The sequence below is a fragment of the Symphalangus syndactylus genome, chromosome 15 (assembly GCF_028878055.3).
Source record: "Symphalangus syndactylus isolate Jambi chromosome 15, NHGRI_mSymSyn1-v2.1_pri, whole genome shotgun sequence".
Lineage (NCBI taxonomy): Eukaryota > Metazoa > Chordata > Mammalia > Primates > Hylobatidae > Symphalangus > Symphalangus syndactylus.
Genome location: NC_072437.2, coordinates 25702323 through 25729835, shown reverse-complemented (window position 1 = coordinate 25729835; position 27513 = coordinate 25702323). Strand labels below are relative to the sequence as shown.

At 41.7% G+C, this 27513-nt stretch overlaps 1 protein-coding gene and 1 long non-coding RNA gene across 5 annotated transcripts in view; one reads left to right on the top strand and one right to left on the bottom strand.

Annotated features, from left to right (window-relative positions):
• The window catches only part of DZIP1 (DAZ interacting zinc finger protein 1), a 65882-nt gene that overhangs the window by 22973 nt on the left and 15396 nt on the right, over positions 1-27513 (bottom strand). For all 4 annotated transcript variants that reach the window (XM_055244465.2, XM_055244463.2, XM_063618991.1 and 1 more), the window contains 7 exons: positions 23011-23172; positions 20605-20742; positions 18063-18125; positions 9931-10071; positions 9349-9397; positions 7353-7409; positions 3750-3806 (listed from right to left, as the gene is read on the bottom strand). In XM_055244465.2, coding sequence (XP_055100440.1) covers positions 3750-3806; positions 7353-7409; positions 9349-9397; positions 9931-10071; positions 18063-18125; positions 20605-20742; positions 23011-23172 — 667 coding nt within the window. The remainder of the gene's footprint in view (positions 1-3749; positions 3807-7352; positions 7410-9348; positions 9398-9930; positions 10072-18062; positions 18126-20604; positions 20743-23010; positions 23173-27513) is intronic.
• On the top strand, positions 18324-20821 carry LOC134732640 (uncharacterized). Its single transcript, XR_010115985.1, has 3 exons — positions 18324-18530; positions 19140-19207; positions 20531-20821. It is a non-coding gene; the product is annotated as an uncharacterized lncRNA (long non-coding RNA).

Genomic DNA, 27513 nt, shown 5'->3' with positions numbered 1-27513 from the left:
TTTGCCTAGGATGCCATCCCAACATATTCACCTCCTACTCGGCTCAAATGGCCAAATATCAGCTACGCCAGGAAGTCTTCCCAGAGTCTCCCAAATGGAGAAAATCTCTCCCCTGCCTGGATACCCATTTCATTTCTCAGTGGCTCTCACCTTGCACCATAATTATAAGCATGTGATCTCCTTTATAAGCTGTAAGTTCCTTGGGGACAGGCTTCGTTTCTGATTCATTTCTGTATCTGTCATGCCAGCCTTGGCCTTACACTCAGGAGTGGCCCACAGTTGTCATTACCCAGTGGTCAGTGAAGGAAGGAAGGCAGGAGTGGCGTAATACCGCTGGAGAAACAGATAACTACACGTGGCATGTTAACTCCTGTCAAAGACATGTTCACTGAAGACTCTCCTGAGCTTTTCCAGGATATATGTCTAGGAGATCCTGTTGGCATATCCAAACATTTCCCCTTGTGACTGCACGTAAGCATGGTCACCTGACAGGGATCAGGCCCACTCTCCTTTAGAGGGTGGAATCCCACTGAACTGAGACTTCCTTTCAACAGTCCCCATCCCACTTCTGCAGCACTATTTGGGCCAGTGGTGTCCAGAGGGGGAAGCCATCTTTCTTTCCATCAAGAGACACAATACACCAGAAGTCTGGAGCACACCACCTGTCTGTATTGGACAATAAACTATTGCTTGTGGTAAGTTTCAGTATTTCAAGATGTAGAGTACTTGCTTTGAGAGCAAAACATAATAATAATTGTAAAGTCTAATAAAAATGTTTCTAAGTGGGAGCGGTGGCTCACACCTGTGGTCCTAGCACTTTGGAAGGCTGAGGTGGGAGGATCACCTGAGTCCAGGTGTTTGAAACCAGCCTGGGCAACATAATGAAATGCCGTCTATACAATAAATTAAAAAATTAGTCAGGTATGGTGGTGCACCTCTGCAGTCTCAACTACGTGGGAGGATCACTTGAGCCCAGAAGGTTGAGGCTGCAGTGAGCTATGATCATATCACCACATTCCAGCCTGGGCGACAGAGAAATGCCCAGTCTCAAAAAAAAAAAAAAAAAAAAAAAAAAAAAAAAAAAAAAAAAAAAAAAAGTTTCCAGTTTTTGTGGTCCTCATTGTAGCTACATACAATTAAAGTCATGTATACATAAGCCCCTCACAATTTAGAGACAAAATTAAAGGAGGGCTTTACATGTAGGTAGAACCTAGCAGGTGCCCATAGACTTTGGGAAAAGTGGTTATTTTGCATCCTCACTGCACTCATCGCTCTAAAAGTGGGCCACACTATCAGGCCAGGCAACCTAAGCAATTGGTGTATGGGTCAGTTTAACATCAACAAAGTATACTTTATTTTCTGGGCATCCTAATACCACCATTTAGTCACAGCTCCATGAGCAAAGAGCAAAGTGGTCTCCAGTGGTGAAAATACTACAAAAATTTGAGTTTTGTCCAGAAAAAAACACATACTAGGGGATGGGAATCAAGCACGATTGTTTATCTTCTCCAGAACCCGTGTTTCATCCTATCAGCTGCCTTAGAATCAGAACCTACTGCCTGTACTGTTTAGCTTGTGTAGCAGAGTTGAAAGCAGGGAGCCACAAGGGTTCCCATTTTACCTAGATCCTCTCAGGACAGAAACTCTGGCAATGTTGGCTCCTAGCAGCTCACAGTGGAGTCCCTTCCAGGCTGCTTTAGCTCACCCTCTCCTTGGGGCAGCCCCCATCAGATGAAAAATCAGTGCGAGGGGGCAAGGGCCCACCCCTGCCTCAGTGGAGGACAAGCTGGAGCACTCATCCCAGCTCTGCAGCTCTGAAGCAGGGCCAGCTGAGGCCTCCACTGCGGCTGCGTCTGGGTTCAACGTCCCCTTCGCCCAACACAGGTGCTGTCCGAGGGCACCCCCACCTCCCACCTGTAAACTTCTGCATCAGTCTGTTTCCAGGGCACCCAACCTACAATGGTAAGAAATCGCAAGATTTTTCATGGTAAAGAACCTCATCAAGCTTTGAGATGGAACAAAGGACAGAGAGTGAACAGGCGAATAAACATTACGCAATCCATGACTAACCTGCCCTGCCCCTGCCGCCCCAGGGAAGCTGGCCTGAGGGGGTGGGGGATGTCGGCGGGCCCTGGCCAAGTCTCTTCCTAGCTCCTGCCCACTGAGATGCTCACAAATCAGCTTTGATCCCCATCCAAGGGCTGTAGGCCCTTTGCCAGGTCTGGCTGGCATTTAAAACTAGCATTTCAATCCCAGCAGATGCCAAGAAGGGGGCATGACTGATTCATTCAGCTCTGGGCCAGTGAGGGTAGGGTCCCCATGAACACATGCTTTAGAAATGATCGATTTGTCCGGACCCTTGAATTAACCCCAGACAGCTTTAATGTACCTACTGGGGTGTCCTTTAGTTAGCAACAAAAATATACGACAAAGAAACTAGGGACCTTGTGTAATGTCATACAGAAAGCTAACAATAACAAAGTGGAGGGGTGGGGAAGTAAAAGAAACTAAAATACACTGTTGAAGTACAAAAGAGAAGTGGCCAGCAATGCTTTACAAAAGGATGCAACAGAGAGATTTTAGACTTGACATAAAATAGTATGAATACAGAATGATTGCTAGATACTTTTCTTATATATTCAATATTAAAGCAAATTTATTTATGTCCAATGTGCTTTTATCTGTTACTGGTCTAAAGGAAAAAACTGCATGCTCTAAACACTTGTAAATAAGAAGATCAATATGTGGAGAATTTACACATTACATATTGTGATCACATACTCAAGACAACTGACCCACCTGAAATGATCTTCGGGAAAAAAATAAGGTGCAATAAACACTTCATGAGTCAGTGATGAGTAAAAAGGATTATTACTAGAGTTCATGGTATACAGACCACAATATCTATGAAGACAAAAAGTGCCACTATACTGACCAGTTAGATCATGGATTTAAGTGTAACCTTTTTAAAAGACCAAAAATGAAAGAAGAGTGAAGTAATCCATGGATTCCAGAGCAACTGTATGTGAGACAGGAAAAAGATGGCCCTTCTCCTGTCTTAATTCATTTGTAATATCCAACAGAGCACAGGAAAACATCATATTAAAGAACATACTGTAAAAACTGTAAGCACTTTAACTGTATAAAAAGTGAAATACGACTACAAATATTCAGCCCATCTATTGGATCATGTTAATAACAACTATCACCCTCTTGATCTGGTCCAAGAACTGAACCCTGGTAATGATTTCACCCAGTGGTTCCTAACTATTTCCTTTAGTTTCCATCACATGTCTTTTCTAGATTTTCCCAACCAATCATTCAAACTGTTTGTTTAGAAAAGGTGACTTGCTGCCACATTGAAAGTTATAAAAACAACCACATACGCCCTGTGGCATGTGCTGGTTGGTTGGTCTGGTAGCAGGTCACCCTCATTCTTACACAACACCTACTACTTTCCACAAAAATCATAAATAATCAAGACACTACCCAAAGTTAAAATCTCTACTTGTGAGTCTGGCAACCTTTTATACCTATATACACCTTTTATACTTTAAGACTTTGGGAGGTATGTCCAGTTTACAACAATATTACACATGAAGACTGTAGTTTTAATAACTGTTTTGCAATCATTAAAATGTTTCCTGTTTTATTATTAATTACCTCCACATAATCACTTTTGGTTAATAAGTTATCCAACTCAGGGTGGCAACTGCACATAAAATGCTGAGACTATTACTGAAACTTACCATGCACCATTGGCAGACTTGATTTAGTTTCCCAAGTGTGCAGGGCTGGGGCATTCACTGAAACAGCATAAAAAGGAAAAACTCAGAGGTTCCATAATTAAAGCATAAGCATCCGAACATGATGATAGCCAAATATGCCTCAAACTAGTCAAGATACATACAGACCATAAGGGACAAATATTTCAAGTGACAAAGATATTACACAACTAACATAAACTTATATTCATAACAGCTTTATGGAGATATGTTCACCTTTTAAAAATATACAATTCAGTGGTTTTTTAGCATATTCACAGGGCTGTGCAACCACAACCACTGTATAATTCTAGAACATTTTCTTCATCACCTCCCTCAAAATACCCATGCCCAATACCCATCACACCTCATTTCTGCCCCTTCCCCATCCCCAGGCAACAATTAATCTACTATCTGTCTCTATGAATTTGCCTATTCTTGACATTTCATATAGTAAATGAAATCATACAATATGTGGTCCCTTGCATCTGGCTTTGCTCACTTAGCACAATGTTATCAAGGTTCATCCATGCTGGAGCATGTATATAAATATCAGTATGTATTTTTATGGGCAAATAACGTTCTGTTTTATAAACTGACCACATTTCATTTACCTTTTCATTAGCTGATGGATATATAAGTTGTGTCCACTGTTTAGCTATTATGAATAATGCTACAATGAACATTCATGCACAATAAACCAGTTTTGAAAAGTACTCTAATCACTGGGCTGGAAGACATTATATGAAGGTATTAATTTAGTCACAGCCTGTGGAAAGAGGTTTACCCAACTTAAGTAAGACTCAATCCTCTCTAATTTAAATTTCTCTTGAAAATTAGATTCCAACGGCCTTCTTCTAATATTTGACAATTCTTATCTGAGAGTCCTCTCTGGACTATTTATATATCCAGTTTGTTTTCACTAAACAGTATTGGTCTATTAGTTTACTGCTTCTTTATTTTATCAAGACAGACTTTTAATTCTAATCTTACCCTAAAAAATACTGGCCACAAACCTTAGCTACTTTCTTATTTTATTTTTTTAAAAAACAGAGTTTCACTCCCGTCGCCCAGGGTGGAGTGCAGTGGCATGATCTCAGCTCACTACAACCTTCGCCTCCTGGGCTCAAGCGACTCTCCTGCCTCAGCCTCCTGAGTAACTGGGACTACAGGCATGCAGCGCCATGCTCAGCTAATTTTTGTATTTTTAGTAGAGACGGGGTTTCACCATGTTGGCTAGGCTGGTCTCAAACTGGGGACCTCAAGTGATCCACCTGCCTTGGCCTCCCAAAGTGCTAGGATTACAGGCATGAGCCACCACACCCGGCCATCAGCTACTTCTATAGGTATGCATTTTTTATCTTCACAATGGCTTCTAGTGAAATTGTTAAATTCCTATTGGTAAATTGCTAACAAACTCTGGAAATACTGCCTTTGTACCCATTTGCAACTTGTATAATCTAGATCAAGTTTTGGCAAACTATAACCCATGAAACATACCCAGTCCACCGCCTGTTTTTATTGGAACACAGCCAAGCTCCTTCACTTACGTATTGTCTATGGCTGATTTTGCACTACAGTGGCAGAGTTGAGTAGTTGCAAAACAGACCATCTAGCCTGTGAAGCCTAATGTAAATCACGGTCTGGCCTTTTACAGGAAAAAAAAAAATACAGAATACTAACTATTCCTGATCTAGATATTTTCCCAGCTTACAGAATCAAAAGATGTGATGCTGTTAAAATTGTTCACAATTTGGTCTTTTCTCTAAACTAGAAGAAATCATTCCCTTATTATGAAAGGGTGGTAAATCAGTAAATGACTGACTAGCCATTGTGAAGATAAAAAATGCATACCTATAGAAGTAGCTGATGGCCGGGTGTGGTGGCTCATGCCTGTAATCCTAGCACTTTGGGAGGCCAAGGCAGGTGGATCACTTGAGGTCACCAGTTTGAGACCAGCCTAGCCAACATGGTGAAACCCCGTCTCTACTAGTGTCTAAATCACCAAGGGTATAGACAGGTGGAATCAACAGGTTTGACCATATCTGCCTTACATTAGACATTACAAATCTTCATTTTACTGGGTATAGGTCTGATTTATTTATTGCATATCTCCTAAGCTTTCACCTTGTGATTTAGATTTTCTGATCCTAAACTTTAGAATGTATGTATTAAGTGATGAAAACTTCCCTGCCATCATTAGAACCTTGCCTTTTAGATCCTTTTGCATGCTGAGAAGAGGAATGGGACAAGCCAGGGCCTCACTCGAAAGGGACCCCTACCTATGGGGCTATGGGACTATTTTTTAAAATTATTTTTGCAATTTTCTAGAGCCAGTGGCATCCATATTTTTTTGACCACATTCTCCAATCAGTAAAAGTTCCCCCAGAAATACACATATTTATTTAAATGAATTTTATATGTACTATAATACAAATGTGTACATTTTGAAACAAAAAAATGAAAAAATTAAAAGGATGAGATTTATTAATATACAAAAATAACCTCTAATAATTTTTTCCCACATTCCAACAGATAATTTTGCATACTCCATTTGGAGAAAACCACCCTAACTAAATATAGCCTTGGGTTTTTCCTGTTGTTGTTTTTTTTCTGCTTATGTATTTGAGTTTGGTGAGCTGCTGAAGATTGTTTGTTTGAATAATTTAGTATTTGACCTTTCTGTCCTTCTCTGAAATGTGTTTTTTTCCTTCATTTCATGAGACATAAGTTCAGCATCTCTTCCTCTCTTAACCCTACTCTTGGCACTTAAACTCCTCTCCTCTCCTTAACTACCGCTTAACTTCTTCAGCTTCAAGAAGCCTCCGAGAAGACTAAGAGGTTAAAACCATCAGCATTTTCCAGCCAATAGTGCCAAATTCCAAAACACGCTCAAGAATGTCCTTTGCTCACTACACAGTGCTCTCACGATCCCTGGGCCCATGTGCGTGGTGCCGTCTGTCTGTACTCAGCCTCAGCCCATACTCCTCTCATGGTCAGATCCCTGTGCACATGGCACGGGTATCTGCCCTTACTCATTCCTGAATGGAAGCAAAACGATCTCAACTATTTAGCTAGTATTTTTAAACAACCATCTGTCAGTTTCTAAACTGTACAGATTATGTCCTTTTGGTTTACTGCAGAATCTTGACACCTCCGGGAGATAGAGCAGATGGCCAGGCTGACCACAAGTGGGGACAGACAAGACACCTGTCAAAGCCTGCAGCAGTAAGAGTGTCAGCAGTTTCAAAGTGTGGTGACACCACACACACACAGTCACCCAGTGTGTCACTTTGAGAAGTCTACAAGTATAAAGTAAGGTGATGCCAAGGAATTTTTGGTCATCCCTTTTTAGACAAATTGTGAAATAATAGCTATGGCTAATCAAAATCACCACAACATCATGTGGATATTTGTAGTCTTGGGTTTTAGAACTAGGTCAAAACCAAGAATCAAAATAAATGATTATGCGATCTCTAAATACATTGGTTTTCAAAGAAAAGTCTCTAAAAATAGTAAGTAAAAGTTATGTTTTGGTTTAGCATTTGAAGACACCTTTGGAGCCCTGCATCTGTTATAGGAACTTACTAGGCACAGCTGGAGCAGCTGGCTGAGATTCAAAAGCCTGCCAGGCTAAAGGATTTCCTGAAATGACAGAAAAATAAATGAACAAAAAACATCACAAGCTATGGATTAAATTTTTGTAGCCCTTATCCTAGTTTTTGCCCCCATGAAAAACATAAATGAAATGTACCAATATATAGCACATAACCAGGAGAATAAATACGTGTAACAGATATCTTTTTGAAGCTAAATTTTCCCCAGAATTACTTTTCAGTCAAATATTTATGATATCTAGTTAATTTTGCAAGTATTCCTCCCTACCTGAGCTCTTGTTATTTGAAGAGGAGTTAAAGGGAACCACAACTCTCTTTCCCCAACTATTTACCTCAAAACAAGGGGGAGGAAACCCAGCTCATACCCCCCAGTACCACCCCCAGTTGGCATCCCTTAAATAGACAAAGATTCCTCAACAACCTGAGACGTGCAGGAACCAGGACTGGAATCACTGGGAAGAAAACTAGGCAGAAGTGAGACCCTGAACCTGTGGCTTCCAGTCTCCCTTCTGGTCTCTTTTTTATTTTTTCTCTTGCAAAGTCAGCTCTTGCCCTGGTGTTGACTGGTTTAGAGTGTGTGTGTGTGTATGTGTGTGCGCGCGCGCATGTGTGTGTGTGAGAGAGAGAGAGAGACAGAGAGAGAGAGAGACAGAGACAGAGAGTTCTTGAATGATATGGAGACAGGCAGGCTATCACTACTGCAGTCAGTAGGTTGTGCATATTCCCATTAAGCTTAGAACAAACCTGAAACCCCCAAACAGCCACAGTTGAGAATAACGCAGCAAGCCTTTATAGCACTTTAGAATAATGAAGAGTTTTTTGGTTTTTGTTTTTTAGAGATGTGGGTCTCACTCTGTCACCCAGGCTTGAGTGCAGTGGTGCAATCATAGCTCACTGCAGCCTTGAATTTCTGGGCTCAAGTGATTCTTCCACCCCAGCCTCCTGAGTAGCTGTGACTACAGGTGCCTGCTGCCATGCACAGTTCATTTTTTATTTTTTATTTTTAGAGAAGGGGGACTCGCTATGTTGCCTAGGCTAGTCTCGAACTCCTGGCCTCAAGTGATGTTCCTGCCTTGGCCTCCCAAAGTGCGGGGATTACAAATGTGGGGATTACTACTGTGCCTGGCCTACTAAGAGCTTAATATTAATAATAATGGCTAACTTAATGAGGGCTTAATAGGTATATTATCCCATTTAATCCTCCTAACAAGCCTATAATGTAGTTACTATTTGCTACGACTTGAATGTCCCCTCAAAAATGCAAGTTGAAATTTAACTGCCATTGTAACAATGTTACATGGCAACAGTGGCAGGAGTGGGTTAGTTCCTGAGAGTGGGTGCCTGATTCAAAAAGATGAGTTTTGGCCCAATTTCCTTTCTCTGTCTCATGCATTAGCTGGCCAGGTGATGCCTTGCACCATAGGTTGACCCTCACCAGATGTCAGCACCATGCTCTTGGATTTCTCAGCCTCCAGAAACTCTGTTTCTTTATAAATACCAGTCTGTGGTATGCTATTATAGCAGAGAAAATAGACTGAAACACTATTCATATTTGTACTATAAAGCGGAGGAAACTGAGGCAGAGATTCACAAAGGTATGAGGTGCCAGAGATGGGAGTTGAACCCAGTCTGTCAACAGACCCTGTGATTTTATACGTGTAACTCTGTTCTACAGTGTATAAGTCAAGAGGTAAATGGCTCCCAAGCAGGTATTATGTGCCTAAACAGTACTCTGATTAAAAAAATGAAACAACTACATGATAGTTTAGATTTTTAAAATTCTTCACCTTTCTGGGTTGTGGTAACAAATCTCTCAAATTAAAATAATAGGACAGATCTACCAAATTAATACAACAAGAAGAATGCCATCTTAGCACACATAAACAAGTGGGGCCCACATTCTTCTGAAGCCCAGTGCAATTGGGGAGGTGCCCCTCGCCGCCAGCACCGGGATCCCATCCACTTACCTTTGGGTTCACTGACACTGTTTAATAGATTACAGGTAAAGTCTTTAATCTGCAAAGAAATACAGTCTTCTAGTGATACATTTGAAATTAGATAGGGACACACACATGGGATAATGGACAGATAATGTTGTTAGTAAATTAACCTTTTCACTAAATCATCCAGGAACATAGGGCATGTGGTCTTTAAAAGCACAGAGGCAAAAGTTATTACCCAAACCTCACCATTACACAATACATTCATGTAAAAAACCTGTCCATGTACACCTTGAATCTAAAATAACAAAAAAAGTTTTTTAAGTTGCATTTGGATTTAGCTGCTTCTCAGAGTAACTACTGAAAGAAATTCTTATTTACCTTCAAATTAATTTTGAACTTTAACTGTATAAATCTTCAACATATTACTTTTAAATACCTTTTAAAAATGTATTTTATTGCACTAACTTTTACAAGCAATCACAAGGGGAAAAATATTCCATCTTCCTCACCTTATACCACTTACAAATGCTCTAAAGTAAAAACACATGTTCTTAGATAGACTGTGTTGCTTAAAGAAGCACGGTGCCACACTGTCGCCAGACATACCTGCTGTCTCTGAGTTATAATCAGCTCGTTCTGCTCCTGGAGTCTCTGCCCTAGCTCCTCTATCCTTTTCTTGTAGAAAACATTGCTTGCATTTAGATCATCTATCATTGAGGTTCGAAGTTTCTCTATATGTGACAGGAGCTGAAAAAAGTTAAGAAAGGCATCCATCTGTGAGCTGCATGTCAAATGTCTTCATTCTCCAGATTTCAGGTACATGCCCTGCCTGTTTTGCTGGCCTGATGCTATCTGTGCACATCAAGTCGTTGAATAAATCTTTGATCATGGTATATCCTGGCCCTGGCTGCTCTAGGTGCTTCATCTGTGTTCCCAAGGGAGCTCATGACCCCAAATAGACAACGCTGATAATGGGAGCAGCTGAGCCAACTAGGGCACATAACATGAAATAACACATGATGAGCAACAATAAAGGATTCAGGCTTCTCCTGCAGAGTGGCTCTGACCCTCAGTACTAAATTTCTCCTGCAGTCCTGTCCTCCCGATGCCCACATGGGCCATCCTAGGCCAGAGAGCACATCTTAATATTTTTGTTGTTGTTTTTTTTTTGACATGGAGTCTCACTCTGTCACCCAGGCTGGAGTGCAGTGGAGCAGTCTCGGCTCACTGCAGCCTCTGCCTCCCAGCTTCAAGCAATTCTCCTGCCTCACTCTCCTGAGTAGCTGGGATTACAGGCCCACAAAACCATACCTGGCTAAATTTTATATTTTTAGTAGAGACGGGGTTTCACCATGTTAACCAGGCTGGTCTCGAAGTCCTGAACTCAGTCGATCCACCCACCTCGGCCTCTCAAAGTGTTGGGATTACAGGTATGAGCCACCGTGCCCAGGCACATCTTAATTGTTTTATATTCCCAGAAACTAGCACAATCCCTGGCCTTCAGCAGGTTCTCTGAGAAATGTTTACCGATAAATGTTTACTGAGAAAAAGAAGGGGAATGGTAGGGATTAGAGGGAAAGAGGGAGGTAGGGAAAGAAAGGGAGAGATGCAGAGGACAGAGATACAGAGACACACAGACATATTCATTTTTAGAGATAATGTCATAGAAGATCACAGACTGGACAAAAAGAATTCAAGAAGAATTTGTTTTCAATAATTGAAGGAAAGGTGCTTAAAGCAATTTCAGTAGTTGTTTAAACACAGAAGGCTAAAAAAAGGGCGGGGGGAGGGGGGTGCTTGAGGCCAGGTGCGGTGGCCCGTGCCTGTAATCCCAGCACTTTGGGAGGCTGAGGCAGGCAGATCACTTGAGGTCAGGAGTTTCAGACCAGCCTGGCCAACATGGCAAAACCCCATCTCTAATAAAAATACAAAAATCAGCCGGGTGTGGTGGCAGGCGCCTGTAATCCCATCTACTCGGGAGGCTGAGGCAGGAGAATTTTTGAACCCAGGAGGCAGAGGCTGCAGTGAGCCAAGATCATGTCATTGCACTCCAGCCTGGGTGACAGAGCGAGATTCCGTCTCAAAAAAAAAAAAAAAAAAAAAGGCTTGATAATTGGGGTGAAGAACATTCCAAGTCTATGGCCTGGAAGTGGTGACAGGGTATGCGGATCAAATAAAGGAGCAGGAAGTATCCGTGCCTGAGATGAGTATATAAGGGCACCTAGACCAGCATTTCCTCATTTGCCTGCTTTTAGAAAATTAACACTCATTGTGTACTAGATGCACTTCATTTTGTTGAATCCACACCACAATGTTACGGACACATGTTTTGGCCCCATTGTACAGATAGGAAAACTCAAGTCTGGAAAGAGACAGCCGAAGAGGGGCAGAGCCCAGACTTAAACTTTCACATGCAAGTTTCAAAGTCAGTGCTCTTTCAGGAGGCCAAGGAGGGAGAATCGCTGGAGTCCAGGAGTTGGAGTTCAGCATGGGCAACGCAGTAAGACCCTGTCTCTACAAAAAGTTTTAAAAATTAAGCTAGGTGTGGTGGGGTGAGCCTGTAGTCCTAGTTCCTCGGGAGGCTGAGGTGGAGGGTTGCTTGACCCCAGGAGGGTGGGCCTGCAGTGAGCTCTGCTCATGCCACTGCACTCTAGCCCAGGCGACAGAGTAAGACCCTGTCTCAAAAAAAAAAAAAAAAAAAAAAGCAGTGTCTTAGCATCCTGCACAGCCTTGCCTCTGAAATGCTCTGTGCCCCTATGAGGCCGGACAAACACTGGGTGGAACCAATCTAGAAAGATTTTCCGAGTGAAACCGAAAAAGAATCTTTCCTTTCCTAGTGGATAATAAGAACCTCCCCCAATGAGGGCATTGTCAAGAGCTTTCACTACATCTTTACAGGCCCCTGGAAAAGTGGCCTCCAAAGCAGTCTGGGAAATGCTGAGCTGGAAAATAGAAGGAAAAGCCAGTAAAAATGTCCAGGCTGCTGGATGGAGGTTTAGGATCCTGGCCTTGATCAACTACATGGGGAGTTGCTCCAGGCCCCAGGAAGAAAGGAGATGTGGGAATATCTAAGGGATAATATCACTCTTTTTTTTTTTTTTTCTGAGACAGAGTCTCGCTCTGTCGCCCAGGCTGGAGTGCAGTGGCGCAATCTCGGCTCACTAAAAGCTCCGCCTCCCGGGTTCACGCCATTCTCCTGCCTCAGCCTCTCCGAGTAGCTGGGACTACAGGCGCCCGCCACCACGCCCGGCTAATTTTTTATATTTTTAGTAGAGACGGGGTTTCACCGTGGTCTTGATCTCCTGACCTCGTGATCTGCCCACCTCGGCCTCCCAAAGTGCTGGGATTACAAGCGGAGCCACCGCGCCCGGCCAACATCATTCTTAATAGAGGAGTTAAGAATGAATCAGAAAGGCACAGAAAGGAGTACATGGACAGAGGAATGGAGAGGGTCTAGGCAAACATGGCCAGAAATTATTTTGAAGTTTGCAGCTCATGCGCCCATTTTCTGTGATCCCATTTCAAGCACTATGCATTTTTCCCTACTGGTCCCCATCACCCCATCCTCCCTTCCTTCATTATGTGACCATTTGACAACCTCCCAAGCTCTCAAGAGTCTTCTGTTGGGTAAAAAGGGCATGCCATCGCTTATCTGTGACTGCCTGTGAACTCCTACCAATGTTATTTAAAACAAAAAAAATTGCCAAGAATCTACGTAAATCAATAGAAAGTTGGCAAATGCAACTTCCCCTAAACAGAGAAATACAATATGTGCATTGTGGGAACAGCAGGCACCAATCATGTGGAATAATTAATAGTTAGGTCTCAGGCAGAGATTACTAAACCTGATTGAATTCACCCCTCTGTTAGGGTTTAAGAGCAAAGGGAGAGGTAAGCAGCTTCTAAACAAGCCAAACCAACAGACGAGGAAGGAGTGCAGCCTAGTGGTGGCACAAATCCGCCCCCACATACCCAGTATGTGAGGCATGTGCCCCACTCAGAACCAGGAAAGGCCTCACCTTCTTCCTCCATGACAACCGTCAGTCTTTCTCTCTATCACGACTCGCAATGACAAAGTGTAAAAACTGTAACTCGCTTTGTATTCTAACCAGAAGCCACTGAAATTCCCACAACTGCCTGAAACACAGACAGCTTTAAAGGAGCCAGGATTTTAAAAATCCCTCCCCACCCCCAATTAATAAAGAAACCTGAATTATGTCCCTAAATATCAATGCTAGGAAGATGGCTTGAAGAATAAGAGTAGGATTTTAACGATCTAAGAGCAGTGGTTCAAACCATAGATCCAAAACAGGATAGCCTGGGTGGCTTTTGGTTTGTTTATTTCCAAAATCCACATGTCCCAGACTTATCTACTAAATCAAGATCTCAGGGAGTGGAGCTGGCCACGTGTACTTTGGAAAAGAGTCTCAGGTAATTCTGAAGTGCATCCCTGGTTAGGGATTACCATGTCAGAGCATCCAAAGAAAAGATCCTGTGTCCTTACAGAAAAGCAACCACTCCGCTCGAAGCTGTCACTGCCTGTCTTCCTTCCTGGCTGGGAGCTTCACAGGTGAATGCCTGGAGCTAGACAGGCCAGCCAGTGTAGTATGCCCTGGAGTACACAGGGCCTGCATTCAAATACCAGTGACCGTGGGCAACACAGCATCTGTCTAAGCCCCTGTGTCCTCACCTGTAAAATGAGTGACAGCATCTACTTCACAGAACTCTTATAAGGATTAAGTATATGGCAACTACAAATATCCATTTATTTCTAAATGTTCCCATGAAACCAATGGTGTGCTGGTTAAATCAGCTTTCAAAAAAAACACCCTGATGAGGAGAAATGTGCAAAGCTGAGAGCCAGTATGAGTCAGCTCCAGGACACCAGGACATGAACCATAAGGACAGGCCACTTTTGCTTCAGTGTGATGCAGGGGGACAAAGGAGAACACTCTTTGCACAGTCGAGCCACCTGTGGTGCAGAGAAACTACCGTCCACTGCTCCTGGGATCCTGCATCTTAGCTGCCATAGATAAAATATGCTGGGAGGTGAACGCCATCGTCCTAACTACACAGTCATTGCCATGGGGGAAGCTCCCTGGGTGCAGGGTGGAAACCTGGACTAGTGTCCTCCCTACAGCAGATGGTGCTTAGACCTCCAGACAATTCTGGTAACCCTGCTCTTCTGAATCCTACAATCAGCCTTTCTCCATCTATGAAAACAAAGCTGAATGATGCCCTAGCTAGATGTCTAGCTACCTTCCACATTCATTCTGCAAGTGTGTAGCGAGTGCCAACCACATTTCAGGCACATAAGTGGATGATGGGAAGACAATGGAGAGCTAAATAGATAGAGCCCTTCACTCAGAGGGCCAATGATATGATTGGAGAGACAGACAATAAACAAGGAAACAAATAAGCAAGTAAACTATTTAAAATAGTGCTCAGAGCTCTGTTTGAGATGTGATGGGAATAATAAAAGGGACTACCTACTTGGATAGAGTGACATCAGGTGGCCAGGGCCCAGAGGCCAGAGGCAGTGGGGTAGGCAGGGTTCTCAGGGGGCCCTCAAGGTTGCATCTCTGGTGTATACCCCCTGTGTGATGCTGTCCCTTGGTCTGAAGAGAACTTCCATTGTGCTTCTCAACCACAGAATACGGCAAAGGTGAAGGGACTCTGGAGACGCAATTGCAGTCCCAAGTCTGCGGACTTCGGGGTTATGAAAAGGAAGATTATTCTGTGTGGGCCTGTCTTACTCAGGTGAGCCCCCTAAAAGAAGTTCCAGGCCGGGCGTGGTGGCTCACGCCTGTAATCCCTACACTTTGGGAGGCCGAGGCAGGTGGATCACCCGAGGTCAGGAGTTCAAGACCAGCCAGGCCAACACAGTGAAACCCCATCTCTACTAAAAATACAAAAATTAGCTCGGCATGGTGGCACGTAATCCCAGCTACTCGGGAGGCTGAGGCAGGGGAATCGCTTGAACCCAGGAAGGGGAGGTTGCAGTGAGCCAAGATGGCATCACTGCACTCCGGCCTGGGCAACAGAGTGAGACTCTGTCTCACTAAAAAAAAAAAAAAGAAGTAAGAAGTCCCAGGCCCTTCCTGAAGGGGGAGAATGAAAGCAAGAGAGACACACTCTAGCTGGCCTTGATGTCAACAGCCATGCTGTGCACTGCTACGGAGAAGGGGTAGCCTCTGGGACCTGATAGTCTCAGCCCTTCAAATAACCACAAGGAACCCCAGAGAGGAACACAGCCCAGCTGATACTCTCAATGCAGCCTGTGAGTCCCTGAGCCTAGCCAAGCCCTGCCTGGACTCCTATCCCATGGACATTGAGAAGAGAAATACATGCCATTTTCACCCACTCAATTTGTGGTCATTTGCTACACAGAATAGAAAACTCATACCGAGGGGAAGGAGGTAGCTATGTGAAAAGCAAGTGGAAGGGCTTCCCAACAATGAAAACCAGGTATAAAAGAGGAAAAGGCCAGAATGTTCTAGAAATTAGCAGAAAGTCATCATAGCTGGAAAGAGAAGGTTCTGAGAGGCGGGGGACAGGGCCGGGGGGTCAGGCTGAAGCTAGAATGGTGGCCAGTAGCCAGGTTACTTTGCTGGCTCTGTGGAGAGCAGACTACGGAAGGGGAAGGCTGGAATTGAGGAGACCCACCCCGGGGCGCATTTAGAAATGGAGGCTTAGGTAATGGTAGAGGCAACAGGAAAGTACAGAAGAACTGGTTCCATACAGTGGGCCCTGCAGACAGCCTGGACTCAGGGTTTGAGAGAGAAAGATGGAATCAAGATGAGCATCTGGAGGAACAAGGGTGCCATTTGCCACGTCTGGGGAACAAACCCAAGAACTTCATTTTAGGCATGTTGCACTTGAGAAGCCCATGGAGATGCCGAGTACTGAGCTGGCTACCTGATCTGGAACTCAGAAGAGTTGTTTAGGCTGAAGAAGTAAACATGGGCATGATCCACACACAGCCCTAACCCCACTTCAATAAACTCTCTCCGTTCAGTCCCTAGGGCACTCTGCATTTATCCCATGCTGATTCCCATATCTGTAGCCTCACTCCTACTCTCCTTCTGTACTGTAAGCAGTCTGAGGGCAGGCATTGTTCCACACCTCTTTTTAGCCTTATAAAGTGTAGTACATAGCAGATGCTCAGTAAATATCTCCTAAATTGAACTGCCACATCAGTGATACAATTTTCAATATAAACTACTGTATATGTGTATGTATATAGATATGTGTATTGGGTGTATGTCTGTGTATTATCACTATAAATTATTTGCCTGATGAAATGATATTATAAATGGAATAGAGGAAAAGTAGTGGTTCCTATTTCCTTTTCTAGCAATGATACAATCTTATAGGTAGATTAATGTCTAACTTTCCCATCGAAGTTCCTCAAGAACTGCAGGTGTTTTGTGAAATACTTTTATTTTTTGTTTGCTTTGCTTTAGTTTGGCTCTAGTACTGTTCACAGTTTTTTTTTCCCCCATCTTTCTCAGTATTTGTTCCACTTCGGAGAAATATAAGCTGATAAATTTTTTGATCATCTGAACACACTTCATCCTAGCAATTATACACATATATATTATATGGTCTTTTGTCATTTAATATTCTACTAAGAAAGGTAATATTAGAAAATGTGCAAAAGAGGAAACATTTTTTCCATTCAGAAAATATTTACAAGAAATACTAAGGTACAAAACACAATTTCAAGTGAAAAAATAGAAGTTTTCCTATTTTAAGATCTTCTCAAATACATCTACTTTAGATGTTTTGCACTAGTGTAAACACATTTTAACACTTAAATTTTTGATGTACTCAGGTGAAAGAGAATCAGTGTCATAATTAAAGTTTGTTTTCATTAAAGCGATTTTAATGTAAACAGTTCTTGCCTTTTTAAAAAATTACTTACATTGCAGTTCTGTGATACAAAAAAATCAGAAACATGTATTTGACAATGAAGAAATGATTAAGTAACTTATGATATATCCAATAAGGTCATCATGAAGTCATTAAAAGTCATGATTTTGAAGAATAAAACTAGGAAAGGTCTATGATATAGAAAGTGAAAAGTGTACAAACCTATAAAACATAATTCGAATGTTGTAAAACTATGTATATATGAGGTTCTATACTTGCAGAAATGCATAAAAGAAAACTGAAGCAGTGGACAAGAAGGCTGCTGGAGCTGGCAAGGTCACCAAGTCTGCCCAGAAAGCTCTGAAGGCTAAATGAATATTATCCCTAATACCTGCCACCCTACTCTTCCACAGTGGTGGAAGAACGGTCTCAGAACTGTTTGTTTCAATTGGCCATTTAAGTTTAGTAGTAAAAGACTGGTTAATGATAACAACGCATCGTAAAACCTTCAGAACGAAAGGAGAATGTTTTGTGGACCACTTTGGTTTTCTATTTTGCATGTGGCAGTTTTAAGTTATTAGTTTTTAAAATCAGTACTTTTTCACAGAAACAACTTGACCAAAAATTAGTCACAGAATTTTGAGATCCATTAAAAAAGTTTAATGAGAAAAAAAAAAACAAATAAATTATAAGAAAGTAGTAGCAGTGGTTATCTTTGGTGTTAGAATTATAGGTAATTTTAATTTTGCTACACATTTCTCCCCAAATGTTATTAAGTGGACAAATATTACGTTTATTAAAAAGAAAAGCAAATATTCCTTTAAAAAATGGCCCACTTTAGGCCATTGGTTTCTTAACCTTACCCGATCCTTCTCTTTCTTGTGTTCTTGATGAATAGCTTGAACTCGAGCTGTCCATTTGCTTTCCTACAAAAGAATAAAAGAATAATTTATGTACAACTGTAACAATGAGATCTATGCAATATGGAAGCTTCCTTTTTAGTGAATACCTATGAAACACAACTATCTGTCTGGTAAAATTTTAGCTAGTGAAATAGTTTGGCTCTCGGTCCCCACTCACATCTCATGTGTTGGAGGGAAGGGCCTCGTGGGAGATGACTGAATCATGGGGGTGGACTTCCCCCTTGCTGTTCTCATGATAGTGAGTTCTCACAAGATCTGGTTGTTTAAAAGTGTGTAGCACTTCCCTCTTTGCTCTTTCTCTCCTGCTCCATCATCTTAAGACGTGCTTGCTTCCCCTTTGTCCTTCTGCCACAATTGTAAGTTTCCTGAGGCCTCCCCAGCCATGCCTCCTGTACAGCCTATGGAACTGTGAGTCAATTAAATCTCTTTTCTTTATAAATTACCCAGTCTTAGGTAGTTCTTTATAGTAGTGTGAGAACAGACTAATACAGCTGGTTTTTTTTTTAGAATATACACAGTCAAAAATGCTTAAGTACATTTGAATCTGGTTTTAATCTTTTACCATAAGGCAGGGGTCAGGAAAAATTTTTTAGTAAGGAGCTAACAGTAAATAGCATAGGCTCTGGGGGCCAGACAACTTGGTCAAAACACAACACAACACAATACAGCTGTGTCATCCCACAACTGTATTGGGACAACAGCCATGGATAAGACGTAAATGAACTAGCACTCATAAAATGTTACTGGGACATAGCCAGTAACTCTTTCTTTACAAAAGTAGGTGCTAGTTTGCCAACCTAAGAGGCCAAAAGGAAACACCAACGTTTCCGAGGCCATGGGTTCTGAATTGACAACACAACTCACAGGACAGAAACAGAAGAAATTTAGGTGGGACCCTAGGATTTTAGAGCCACATCCTTCAGTTCATGAGTGACTAGCTGTAGTCTCCAGCCTGCTGGAAGCAACTGTCAACAGCTCAGTTCAGGACACAGCTCCTGGTTTCCTACCATATACCAGGCACCTCACTGGATGGCCACTGGCAGGCTAAAAGAAGATTAAGAGACAGGCCCTGCTCTGCACAGGAGGTGAGTAGACACAGCCACGGAGAATCCACATATAATGTGTATGTGATCAGGTCCCACTTAGAGACTACAGAAATGCTATAGCCTAGAGGCTCAGGAGAACTTTCTGAAAGTGGTACCTGCCCCCCTGGCTGAATACTAAAGAATGAATAAAAGACAGGTCCCGAAAACTGGGAGCTGCAGGACAGGCAGGAAAGCTGCCAGAAACGAGGAAAAAGAAGGACATATTCTCAGAGGCATGGGCTGCTGGGCCACCGGAGTGCCAGGAAAGCAAAAAACAGAGACAGATGGCCCAGGGCCCAGAACCCGAAGGACCCTGCGTGCTGGTAGGAAGTCCAGAATAAGGGTCACTGAAGGACTTCAGACAGGACAGGGACATGGTCAGCCTGACTGCAGTGGAGCAGGTAGATTTGGGTCGGAGAGGAAAGATGTGGGCACTGAAGCAAGAAGCAGTGGTCCCTATTTCCAGAGTCTACTTACCTTTTTTAGAATGACCCAGGCTTTTTAAAAAAATCCTGAATTCATAAACTCTCATCTCTATTTGCTTCCTAGTTTAAAAAAATTGTTCCCCTAAACCGCTGTCACTTCCAAATGAAAGTGATTATGTTTGATAAATGTAAGAGATCATCAGTTGGCCAGTTAGCAGTGTGTGTGTGTGTGTGTGTGTGTGTGTGTGTGTGTGTGTGTGTATATATATATATTTTTTTTTTTGAGACTGGGTGTCACTCTTGTTGCCCAGGCTGGAGTGCAATATATATATGTATATATATATATATATTTTTTTTTTTTTTTTCAGACTGAGTGTCACTCTTGTTGCCCAGGCTGGAGTGCAATGGCATGATCTCAGCTCGCTGCAACCTCTGCCTCCTGGGTTGAAGCAATTCTCCTGCCTCAGCCCTCCGAATAGCTGGGATTACAGGCATCCGCCACCACGCCCAGCTAATTGTGCTGAGGTGGATGGATCACCTGAGGTCAGGAGTTCGAGATCAGCCTGGCCAATATGGTGAAACCCCGTTTATACTAAAAATACAGTTAGCAGTATATTTAAACTCTAAAACTAAATCTGGTGCTTCAATATGCCCTTCTACGTCTTTTGAAATTGAGAGCTACATCTGAAAGATGAAAATGAATAGCTAGGTTATACTAACCAATTCAAACTGATTTTATGGAGAGAAAAAACAAAACAGTTTTGCCAACTGTTGTGTATGCTATTTGCCAACAGCAAGCATGTAACAAACACCTCTTATGACTTAGGCATGTTGTAGGAGAAAAATAACAGCTAGTCACCTTTATGGTTACTGAAAAAGACAAACACTTTTTCTGCAGATGACACTCACTGTAAATTACTTCACTGAGAAAAAGGAAGGCATCCACTGCAGCTGTCACCCACTTGCACGTACCTGACTATCAAGAAGCTGCATGACATTATGGAAATCCCGGGGATATGGAGAACGGTCTTCTTTAAGCTCATGTGCATCTTTTAATGTGCCTATGTTGGACTTGATCTGCATGTTGGACTTCTGGATTTCTGACAGTTGCTGTAAGATAAAATTCAAGCTCAGTACTACAGTTAGACTTTCATGAGACTGAAACGGAGAATAAAATCAGGGAGCACGTAGCTGTGTTTTAAATCTGACTGCCCTCTTGGACGCTCCTGGACGCTTCTCCCGCTTCTGCTTCCCTGTGGTTTTACTGGTTTGTTTCTACTGCTTGCTGGTCTTCCTATCAGAATATGTACAGGGTGAAAAAAGGGGAAGGAAAATCTAACTTTCTAATGTTAAACGAGTCTATTTTTTTTTTCTTTTGAGACAGGGTCTCATTCTGTTGCCCAGGCTAGAGTGCAGTGGTATGATCATGGCTCACTGCAGCCTCAACCCCCTGGGTTCAAGCAATCCTTCCACCTCAGCCTCCTAGGTAGCTGGGACTACAGGCGTGCACCACCACACCCAGCTAATTTTTGTATTTTTTTTGTAGAGACAGGGTTTTGCCATGTTGCCCAGGCTGGTCTCAAACTCCTGGGCTCACGCAAGAATCTGCCTACCTCAGACTCCCAAAGTGCTGGGATTACAGGTGTGAGCCACCGGGCCCAGCTGGGGCTTAAAATTTTTTATGGGCACTTAATAGGTACCAGAAACAGAAGAACTGAATGCACCTGGTTCTTAAGCTAGTTTAGTGAGAGGCCAACACTGTCCAGGGACTACATCAGTAAATCCATTGGGGACATAACGTTTTAATTTTACCTTTTCCTTTTGATATTATTCCCAATGTTACTCATGGCAAAAACCCTCAGAAAACCACAGAAGGTAACATGTTAGCTTCAAAAACAAAAGGATAGGGGAGCACACGTCTCCTCTCCTCAGCGTAGGCTGCTCATAGTGACTTCATTTCAGAAAGGACAGCAGGGAAAGGAGGAAAAAAGAGAAAATCTTCAGTGGAGAAACCTGACAAACACTACCTCAGCCAGGTAGCCAAGGTCAATAGCAACAGTTATAAGTCATGCAGATTCGTAACACAAGGTCTCAGACAAAACATTCAACTCTACTGCTCCTGCACAAAAATGCCACAGAGCATAAATTACCAAACATGGGTGTGTTTCAATAAAACTTCACTCATGACACTGAAATGTGAACTTTAATGAAATTTTCCTGTGTCACAAAATAGTCTTTTTTTCCAATGTCTTAAAAATGTAAAAACTGGCTGGGCACAGTGGCTCACACATGTAATCCCAGCACTTTGGGAGGCCCAAGTGGGAGGATCACTTGAGGCCAGGAGTTTGAGACCATCCTGGCCAACGTGGTGAAAACGTCTCTACTAAAAACACAAAAATTAGCTGGTTGTGGTGGCATGTGCCTGGAACCCCAGCTACTCAGGAGGCTGAAGCACGAGAATCCCTTGAACCCAGGAGGCAGAGGTTGCAGTGAGCCGAAATTGTGCCGCTACACTCCAGACTGGGCGACCGAGAGAGACTCTGTCACGAAAAAAATAAAAAGTAAAAATGTAAAAACTATGCTTATGTCACAGGCCATTCGAAAACAGGCGGTATGCTGGACTTGGTTCATGGGCCATAGTTCACCAAACCTCACGCTAGAGTTTAAAGAGTTTTAGGAAAGCCCTCAGGTGAATTCCAAAAATCTATTTTCGTTTATAAAACTTGTTGGCCCCTAGAGGGAGCTCAAGGACCTTCGCTCAGCTCCCTTCCTTTCTCCCTTTTCCCCAAAGAAGACTCACGTCAAATCTAACCAGGGAGCTTAGACTTCTTAGCAGGAGGACACTGATTGATTGGCTGCTTTCTAAAGAAGCAGCTCAGGTGTCATCTATGCATGAGGCCGGGGCTGTATGGACCAGGGCTGTTCCCATAGAAAGGGGCTCATTTTAGCCATAACTTGCTTGCTTTAGAGACCCCACCAGGGCCTGGGTTGAGGAGGGAGCCTGGCAAATGTTCTTAGTCTTTCTGGGTCTGCTTCCTTCCCTTCCCACTGGACAATGGAAAGTTCCAAAACTCAGGGAGGAGTTTACAGTTCAAGGCTAACCTAACCAGATAAGAAAAGAAGGACCTTCATATAAGAGGGTCTTCTATATCTCACCACGAGTGTTCTGCACTGAAGTATAAGGCCAAAGCTCCCATTCTCAGCAAAACATCTCTGACTCACTCTATCTCCTCTATGCCTCCCTCAAGACACTCAGGGAGAAGAATGTCTGCACGAGGGTACCGTAAAGCAACTCCTGGATCCCCTGGCCTTAATGCCATCCTAACATCACCTCTCAAGGCAATCAATACCATAAGAACTTCTAGGTTTAATACTTACATATTCTAATGCTGAATTCTTTGAAGTTAATTCTTTAAATTCCTTCATAAACATCTCCTTGACTTTTTCCATTTCATCAACTAGTTTCTCCTTTTCCTCTTCTTTCCACCTATCAAATAACTTCAAAAAGCCTTCCTCTTTTGTTTTCTGCATTTCGTGTTCCTGAAATTATTTTAAAACACAGCTTTAAAAGTTCTGGTCTGAAGAAAATAAGCAATATTTAAAATAAAAGTTCATAGCATCACTTCAAAAATGTTAGCTAGTATGGCTTATTTCAGTTAGGCTTGGAATAACATTTCCTATCATGGCAGGTCTGTGCACAATGATTTTTCTAAACTAAAGGCAGCACACAGAATCCTCTTGTCCTTACATCCCTTAAAATACCAACACAGAGGCCCAAGGCCCCCAGCTTTTTGTGTTCTGTGAACTTGTATAAAAGTCATGCCATAATATATAAAATGTAAATATACTTTAAAGAAAACATATATTGAGCAATAAAAGAATATTTCTTGGCACCATAACAATTTGGGTGGTGCAACTCCATCCCACCCCCAGAAAATACAAATTCAGATTTATAGGAGCTAGATTCAAGGTCAGAACTTGATTTCTCAATGACCTTCAGGGTTTCTAAAATCTAAATTGAGAACTTGAACAACACTATATGCCAACTAGCCCTAACACACATATACAGAACTCTGTACCCAACAATAGCAGAATATGATTCTTCTTAAGTGCACATGGAATATTAACCAGGAAGACCTTTTTTTAGTCCATAAAGTGTTTCCTGGATTTAAAAAGATCAAAATCATGTAAAGAATCTTCTCTGATCACAATAGAATAAAGCCAGAAATCAGTAACAGAAGGGAACTGGAAAATGAGCAAATATGTGGAAATTAAACAACACACTCTTAAACAACTAATGGGTTAAAGAAAAACTCACTAGGGAAATTGGAAGATACTGTGAGGTTAATGAAAATGAAAACACAACATACCAAAATTCATGAGATGCAGCCAAATCAGTGCTTAGAAAGAAATTTATAGCTGTAAGAGCCTATATTTAAAAAGAAGAAAGGGCCAGGTGTGATGGCTATGCCTATAATCCCAACACTTTGGGAGGCCACGGTGGGAGGATCACTTGATCTCAGGTGTTTGAGACCATCCTGCGAAACACTGTGAGACCTCATCTCTACTAAAAATTAAAAAAAAAAAAAAAAAAGCCAGGTATGGTGGTACATGCCTGTAATCCCATCTACTTAGGAGGCTGAGGTGGGAGGACCACTTGGAAGTGGGAGGTCAAGGCTGCATTGAGCTGTAATTGCGCCACTGTACTCCAGCCTGGGCAACAGAGAGAGATTCTATCTCCAAAAAACAAATATAGAAGAAGAAAAATATTAAATAAATAATCTAGCTAGAAAAAGATGAGCAAACCAAACTCAAAGGCAGCAGAAAGAAAAAAATTATGAAAATTAGAGCAAAGATAAAGCAAAGAACAGTAAAGCAATGGACAGAATAGATGAAGCCAAAATTTGGTTCTTTGCAAAGATCAACAAAACTGACAAACTTTTAGCTACCCTGACTAAGAAATGAAAGTGAGGACATGACTACCAATCTTAGAGAAATTAAAAGGATTGTAAGAGAATATAATGAACAATTGTACACCAATAAATTGGATAATCTAGGTGAAATGGACAAATTCCTACACAAATGACCAGACTGACCCAAGACAAAGGAAATTTCAATAGCCTTCAATAATTAAAGAGATAAGAGTTAGTAATCAACAACCTCCTAAAAAGGAAAAGTCCAAGACCAGATGGCTTTACTGGTGAATTCTACCAACTATTTAAAGAAAATAGAATACACAAGAAACTACTAAATTAATAACCAAATTCAGCAAAGTTGCAGAGTACAAGGTCGACATGCAAAAAGCAGTTATATTTCTACATAGCATCAACGAACAATCCGAGAAAGAAATTAAGAAAACAATTCCATTTATAATAGCATCCCAAAGAATAAAACACCTCGAAATAAACGTAACCTAAAAGGTGAAAGACTTGTACACTGAAAATTGTCAAACTTTGTTGTAAAGATTGAAGAACACCTAAATAAATGGAAAGACATCCCATGTTCATGGACTGGTAGATTTAATATGGTTAAAATGGCAATACTCTCCTAAGCAATCAAGAAATTCAATGTAATCCCATTCCAATAACCTTCTTTGCAGAAATGGAAAAGCCAATCCTCAATTTCATATGAAACTGTAAGAGGCCACAAATAACCAAAACAATATTGAAAAAGAAAAAGTTGGAAGATGCACACTTATCTATTTCAAAGCCTACTACAAAGCTACAGTAATCAAAGTTGTGTGATATTGGCATAAAGACAGACATAGAGACTAGTGGAATGGAATTGAGAATCCAGAGATAAACCCAAACATCTATGGTCAACTGATCTTCAACAAGGGTGTTAAGAACATTCAATGAAAAAAGAATAGTCTCTTGAATAATTGGCACTGGGACAACTGGATAAACCACATGCAAAAGTATAAAGTTGGGCCCCTCTCTCAATCTGTATGCAAAAATTAACTCAAAATAGATCAATGACCTAAATATAAGAGCTAAAGTGATGAAACTATTAGCATATATAAATAACTCATACAGCTCAACAAGAAAAAGGCAAACAACCCAATTAAAAAATGGGCAAAGGATTTGAATAGACATTTCTCCAAATAAGATATATACAAATGGACAATAAACATGAAGAGATGTTCAATATCATTGGTTGTTAAGGAAATACAAATCAAACCCCAATGAGATACCACTTCTCACCCACCCAATAGGATGCCTTTACCTAAGAAAACAGAAAAGTATAACGAGTATTAGTGAGGATGCAGAGAAATAAGAACATTACTGGTGAAAATGTAAAATGGTACAGCTACTGTGGAAGACCGTTTGGTGGTTCCTGAGAAAGTTAAACATAAAATTACCATATGACTCAGCAATTCCACTCCTAAGTATATAATCAAGAAAAATGAAAACATATGTCCACATAGAAACTGCCACATGAACGTTTATAGTAGTATTATTCATTAGAGCCAAAAGGTGAAAATGAACCAAATGTCCTTCAATGGATGACTGAATAAACAAATTGTGTATGCATACATACATACAATGGAATATTAGCAAGACAGAACGAAGTACTGATACATGTTACAACTTAGATGAACCTCGAGAACATCATGCTAAGTGAAAAAAGCCAGACACGAAAGATCATACATTACTTTTTTTTTTTTTTTCAGATGGGGTCTCATTCTGTAGCCAAATGTGGTGCAGTGGTGTGAACACAGCTCACTGCAGCCTTGACCTCCTGGACTGAAGCCATCTTCCTCCCTCCTCAGCCTCCTGAGTAGCTGGGACCACAAGCGCACGCCACCACACTTGGCTAATTTTTAAATTTTTTGTAGAGACAGGGTCTCACCATGTTGCGCAGACTGGTCTTGAACTCCTGGGCTCAAGCAATCCTCCCGTCTTGGCCTCCCAAAATACTGAGATTACAGTTGTGAGCCACCACACCCGGTCTACATATTTTTTTTAAAAAATATATACTGAATAGGAAAATTCATAGATATAAAAAGATTCGTGGTTAACAGGAGATGAGGGTAGGAGGAGTGATTATTTAATGGGCATGGGTTATTTTTCTGGCGTGTTGAAAGTTTTGAAACTAGAGAGATGGTGGTTGCACAATATTGTGAATACACTAAATGCTACTGGACTGTACACTGTAAAATGATTGTCTAAAAGAGATGTTGGTACACCCTTGTTCATAGCAGCATCAGTCATAATAGTTAAGAAGTGGAAGCAACCCAAGTGTCCAACAACAGATGAATGAATAAGCAAAATGTGGTATACATACATATACCATTTCATTCAGCTTGAAAAAGGAAGGAAATTCTGGCACACACTACAACATAGATAGACCTTGAGGACATTATGCTGAGTAAAATAAGCCAATGATGACAAAAAGACAAATACTCTATGCTTCCATTCATATGAGGTATCCAGAGCAGGCAAAATCACAGAGAGGGTAAGTAGCTGGAAAGAGGTGGGAGTGGAGCACTGTTGTTTAATGGGTAGAGTTTCAGTTTTTCAATACAAAACAGTTCTGGAGATTGGCCATATAACAACGTGAATATACTCAACACTACTGAACTGTACCCTTAAAAATAGTTAAAATGATAAATTTTACGTCATAGGTATATTACAATTTAAAAAGAGAGAGAAAGAGTGAGCCCATGTGGAAGACAGAGGGCTCCGTCAATGATTCTGTGAAATGACTGCTGTTATCCCTAGAAAGTCACACTTGCTGTCCCCATGGGGGAAACAAGGAAGAACCGAGCACACTGTCACTCCAACAGTCACAAGGAAATAAATGCTCTTTGATGACCTTACTCTCTCCATTAGGTACACCAAGGTCAACCCTCTGTTGGATCAACAATGGCATACGTGG